The 6,000-nt window shown below is 38.8% G+C and overlaps 1 protein-coding gene across 1 annotated transcript in view; it reads right to left on the minus strand.

Annotated features, from left to right (window-relative positions):
• The window catches only part of LOC143716223 (uncharacterized), a 28,539-nt gene that overhangs the window by 6,473 nt on the left and 16,066 nt on the right, over positions 1-6,000 (minus strand). Inside the window, 7 exon segments of the mRNA XM_077208530.1 lie at positions 223-356; positions 2,220-2,367; positions 2,536-2,673; positions 2,766-2,923; positions 2,997-3,167; positions 4,927-5,301; positions 5,372-5,707. Of these exon segments, the coding sequence (XP_077064645.1) occupies positions 223-356; positions 2,220-2,367; positions 2,536-2,673; positions 2,766-2,923; positions 2,997-3,167; positions 4,927-5,301; positions 5,372-5,707 (1,460 nt within the window).

Genomic DNA, 6,000 nt, shown 5'->3' on the forward strand with positions numbered 1-6,000 from the left:
CACGAGAGATTGTGTTATATACCCTAGAGCAGACTCCATTAAACTGGAAAATGGACAGTGCAAAGCCAGAGTATTGGCAATCACACCAATAGTCACACGAAGGATATTAAGCTTCCAATGTATTGATCTGCTCATTCAACTGTTTAACAAAGTAATAATGAGCTCAGCAGATTTTTATGTTTCTGTTTGAGGATGAGAGTTTCAATGTGAAAAAAAGCTAACCAGATGCTGCATTTCCTGTACTGATAGCTGATCCAGGTCCATCCGCAGTCTCTCCATGGACACACTCGCACGGTTCAGCGCGGCTTTAAGCCCGGTGTGCCAGCAACACTGCTGCTCCCACTCCTCCTCATCTCCTTAAAGGAAGAGTTCACGCAGAGATGAAACCTTTTATGAAACAAAGCTTATTTATGAAATAAAATTGAGGGCAATATGGTTTTCCAAAAAACTGACAGTGACATCTAGCCAACAAACTCTCAAGGCAATTTGTAACTTTTTAACATTTTGGCTAACTGGTGACTTTTTCAATACTTCTGAAGTCATATGATAGCTTTATGTGAGGAACATTCTAAAAGTTATGTTACTCATTGATTATTTTCTCTTCCAGCGAGTCATTCACTCGAGAACCGCTGCGAACAGATCACTGAATCAGTGGGTTGGACTCAAAAACTGAATAAGTGAAGGAATCATTATTTTGAACTGATTTGTGATCCTGATCCTTGTTTAATATTGGGACTGAACAATTTTTTCACAACTGATGAACAAATTAGATTGATTTGCTTAAAAATCAGAGTTCGACTCACTGGTTCAATGATTTGATTCTTGAGTTAACTGCTTACTGGAGGGGAAGATTATCAGTGAATAATTACCTAAATCTGGATCTTTTCCTCAAACAAATATACTTTAATGTATGATTTCAGAGGACTTGGAATATACTGCACAGGGAGTTTAGACAGCTTTTTTTGCATTGAAAATTAAACAAAAAGTGACAGTAAATACATTTATGTTTTAAAAAAAAATCTATTTCAAATATATGATTTTCAACTATTTATCCATCAAATCTGAAAAAATGTATCACAATTTCCACAAAAAACTGAAGCACAATTATTTTAAGGAATACTGAAATGTTTCTTAAGCACCAAATCAGCATATTAGAATTACTTCTGAAGGATCATGTGACAGACGATGAAGACTGGAGTAATGATGCTGAAAATTCAGCTTTGCAATCACAGAAATGTAGGGCTGAGCAAATATGGGCAGAACTCTTTATTGCCCTAGTACTTCAAAAAGCCTTTTAAAGGTAAACGTGTGAATTAAACATGGCACAATGGCCTTCATCATCACAGTATGTTAATGCCTATCTAGTGCAAGGGATTTCATCAATATGCGAATTGAGAACTTTTGGGACACTCCAGGCACAGGATGGTTCTGTGGAGAGAGACAGAGTCATTTGCACCTCAATGACACGTCTGTACCATTTGCTTCACAAGACATATGCTTTCAACTACACACTGCACACAGGTGCGTAACCTCATACTCTGAGAAAGGCTTTTACGCCCTCGTTTGCACAACCGTACATTATTTGTTACAACTAAGTTTTCTATACAGTATGTTGTTCCATTCTACTGTCTGTATATTTAAACATGTTACTTAATAAATAACTTTGCCTGCTTTAAAGGCTTTGAGAATCTTTCCTTTTATCACTGATGATGTTGAAAGCTAAAGTGATTATAACTTTTGTTATCTAAACGTTCAGGTTAAATCCTACGTTTCCCTATCAGTTCTAAGAAAGACCTTTACCTTTAAAGAATAAGAGGTTAATAAGATTAACAACAACTTTAATGGAGTCAGATTTATTATATTAGAGTATTATATATAGAGATAAATATTTTAATTATACACGTCACCCTTCAACTGCCCTTTGTTCTGATCATTGGTTCAAAATAGCAGCGTAAGCTTCCAGCCTTACAGAAATAAATTACATTTTAAAAAATAATAAAATTGAAAATAGTTATTTTAAATTGTATTCCACAATATTAGTGTTTTACTGTATTTTTCATCAAATAAATACAGCCTTGGTGACCATAAAAGACTTCTTAAAAAAAACGCACACATTAAAAAAGACACTTACCGACCAAGAATCATGAATGCCATTTTTTTTAAATCTTAAAAGCATGACCGTTTGCGCTCACAGTGGGAGTATGAGTGTGAGGACTGACCTCCTGTGAGAGCATGTAACACATGGGCTGGTAGAAGCAGAGATAACTCTGAGTTCTGGAGAGCTTTTCTCTGGGCCTCACACTGAGCGCTTTCCTGAACCTCAGCGGCAGTCTCCCTTAGCTGCCTGTCGGTGTCCATCCAGTCTATCTGTTTAACACACACACAAACATGTGCAGCATCTCATTTAGGATGCAAGGATGGTGGAAACGCTTTCTATCACTCTGACACTCACAGAAATAAAAACAGACATGGTCAAAAGACTTGCATTTTAAATAGGCCACAGAGTGCAGTGCCATCTCTGTGGAGTCAACTCACACAGTCAGGCTCATGTATGGAAGTGGATAGATAGCGTTTAACGGCTCTGTCAAAATCTCCCACCATCTCTTCTTCCTTCAGTGTCTGTTCACGCCAGTAATTGCCCCGTGCGCTGCTCTCCTTCTGGAGGGTTTCCACCTGAGGCAAACAAATACATTTTGCAAACATAAACAACACCCCCAAGCCAAATGAGCTTTTATATGGCTGTGATTTAGTTTGACTTCGCTCACCATTACACTGTCTGGGTTTTCTCCTAAAGTCAGAATCTGGGACACAGTTACAGGAATCACAGTCCGCTTCCAAACATCCAGATTGGCCCCAATAACTGGAGCCAGCACCCCTGTCACTGGGTCCACCGTCTGCGATCCAAAACGTATGGGAACCAGCCCTGAGAGTCGTGATAGGTTAACACCTAGAGATTAATGTAACAGGATTTGGACATTCCTAGTAACCTCCATTACCTTTTCCATCTGCATCCTCCATGGTTCCTGCCAGAGGCACCATGCAGCCTGACACCCAGTCCAACTGAGCTCCGAGAACTGGGACATGCAAACCCGAGCCTCCGGGGTCAGGATACTCCAACCCGGGTAGAGCTGGCAAGGAGAACTCAATGCCAGGCAGCTGAATCTCCCCTAAATGAGCACAAGCAGCAAGGAGGCAAAGTTAAACAATTTAAAAAAAAATGCAGTAGAATTTCTGCTTTAATCAGATTAGTGTAAATGTTAAACATACAAATCAAATACCAAAAATTATATATATCAAAAAAATTATATACATTTTTTTTATAAAAATAAAATAAAAAGGTTTTTTTAAAACAAGTAAATAAGTAAATAATAAAAAAGTTTAAATAAAAGGTTCAGCTTTTCTATCACAGTAATGAATTACCATTTAAAATCTATTAAAATAGAAAACATTTATCTATTTTACTGTATTTTTTATCAAAAAATGTCAGCCTTGATATATCCTGAATAAGAGACTTTTAAATGGTAGTGCATCTCATAATATTAATAACACTTCTTTACATAACCTAAAGTTATTGACAGTTATTAAACAACACTGTAATCATAAATGATCATTCTGAAAGATCTTGCACTGTTTGAATGAGATCCCATCACCCTTCACTAAGTTCTGCCCCCTTGGTTAGGAATGAACTGGAGATGTCTGTGAACGGCATTGTTTTCAGTAAAATTTGCTCATAAAGTGGTAAAAATCTATTGGATATTATTACATGGACTGGAATACATTGTTTAAAGGGGTGGTATCATGCACTTTTCACATGTATGTGTAAAATATGTCTTTGATGTCCCCAGAGTGTGTATGTGAAGTGTTAGCTCAAAATACCCCACAGATATTTTTATATAGCATGTTAAATTTATCACTTTTTGAGGGTGAGCAAAAACGCACCGTTTTGTTTTTGCAGGTAATGTTCGTTTAAATGCAAATGAGCTGCTGCTCCGGCACAGAGGGTGGAGCTTCAACAGCTTGTGTCATTTTACCTCACACAGACATGCACTGAAAATTTCAAAAACTTTTAGGATTTATGTTCAAACGGAGTCAGATGATGTCAACTGAGTCAATGATGGAGAGACTCAAGAAGAAGTGACAACATGTATGCAACAGGACATTTCTGAATGGTTGATGTGTAGTTATCTTCTAGTCATTGATTAGCATATTCTCTCTTTATAATCTATAAATTGTGTTCAGGGGGCGGGGTTTATGTACATTTTAGGGTTAGTGATGTCACTAACCCGGGAGGAATGTCATGTAGTCCCTACCACCCGTTTGTTGTAGTCCTTAAAAAGCAATTTCTTTAAAAGCAAATATCTCCTTTTGCTTTGAACTTTGAGCATTGTAACTTTGCAGCTGTTATTTATGCTCAAAAAGCAACATTACACACTAACTAAAGTTAGAAAAGTGAAATCATAATCAACCGACCCTTTGAAACTCCAAAGAATGCAAATCAGAATGAAGGAAAACACTTAAGCACACACTCACAGTCAACAGATAAGAAAAAATTGAGATTAAAACAGATAGCATTAGTATAAAGGAAGTTACAAATATTTCTAATATTTCTAACATATTGGTACTGTGAACTCTGTGAAGTTACTTTGGACATAACATTTTTGGATAATTCCACTAAATTGTGTTTAACACTGCCCAAATACACAGATCCTCCAGAAACATTAGAAAAGAGTTAACCCAAGTCTGAGATGCAGACAACAGATGGTTATCTACAACTGTTTATTAATGTTTTTAAGGCAGGGTAAATTTATCATGATTTTACCAAAGTATCAACAGTAACCATTTGGCAGAATGGAACATTTTTGTACTGACCTAACCTTTATATACAGATTTTGTGCAGATCTTTTGTAGTAAACAGCTCCTACCCACCCACAGTACCACCATTCTCCGCCACACCCATGGCCTGTTCCTGTACGGCTTCCAGACGACTCAGCAGCTGCAACATACAATGTTGGCTGCTTTTCCAGGCCTGTTCCAGCTCAGATGTTCCTGCCGAGAGTTTATCGAGGTCACCTTGTAGATCTGGGGCTGTTGAGCTCCACTCATCACAGCAACCTTGCATGAGCTCTGCCACCCGCAAGCAGGCGCCCAGAGCCTGGCTGTCCAACAGAGCCTGGAAACCCCCAGCATGAGGCACCACCTTCCCTCCTCGCACGCTGCCTCCACCAACCCGCACCATCCGGCCGCTCAAGGGCTCGATGAAGGACTCGCACAGGAGAAGCCCCCCAACTGGAAGTACAGCCCCTGAACAGACACAATCATCAATCAGGCTGTTTGAGCGTGCTGAGATTTTTTCAACATACAGAAAACGGACCTGTGTGGGGATCAAGACTGACCCCCGTGATGAGCACCAGGTTGCCTGTACGTGGATCCAGCATGGGAGATCCAATCTGAATGGGCAGCTGCAGGCGCGAGATGGGACACATGTGCACGCCACCCAAAGGATAAACCAGTCCGGTTTGTGGATGGATGGTAACTGCCAGAATAGGCACCAGAACACCAGTGTCATAGTCACACATGGGTCCTCCAAGCACCAGCCTTTGGCCTGAACGAAGCCCCCGTAGTTTGGAAGCAGCATGGATTTCAGCATGGCGGGATGGAGGGTAAGGAATGAAAGGCAGCAGGGGTGATTCCCATTTTCCCACCTCACCTAAGAAGAGAAAACCATTGCAGGTGCCTCACCGTAAACTCGATTTACCAAAAAGCAGTAAAAAAAAAAGGTTTTAATCAGATTACTGTAAACGTTAAACTTAAACTTGCAACAACAAAAAAACTTTTATACAACTAAATAATATTATAAATAAAAATGTGGGGAAAAAGTATAACTAATTAACATAACAACCAATGAATTAAATATTTTAAATGTTATATTTTATATTACTTCCTTACTTTTTTTCCTCATTGCCATCACAACATAAGACCTAAATGATCATAAAAATTACA

This window comes from Siphateles boraxobius, unplaced genomic scaffold, assembly GCF_051911475.1.
Source record: "Siphateles boraxobius isolate OS27281-9 unplaced genomic scaffold, OSU_SipBor_1 6, whole genome shotgun sequence".
Classification (NCBI taxonomy): Eukaryota; Metazoa; Chordata; class Actinopteri; order Cypriniformes; family Leuciscidae; genus Siphateles; species Siphateles boraxobius.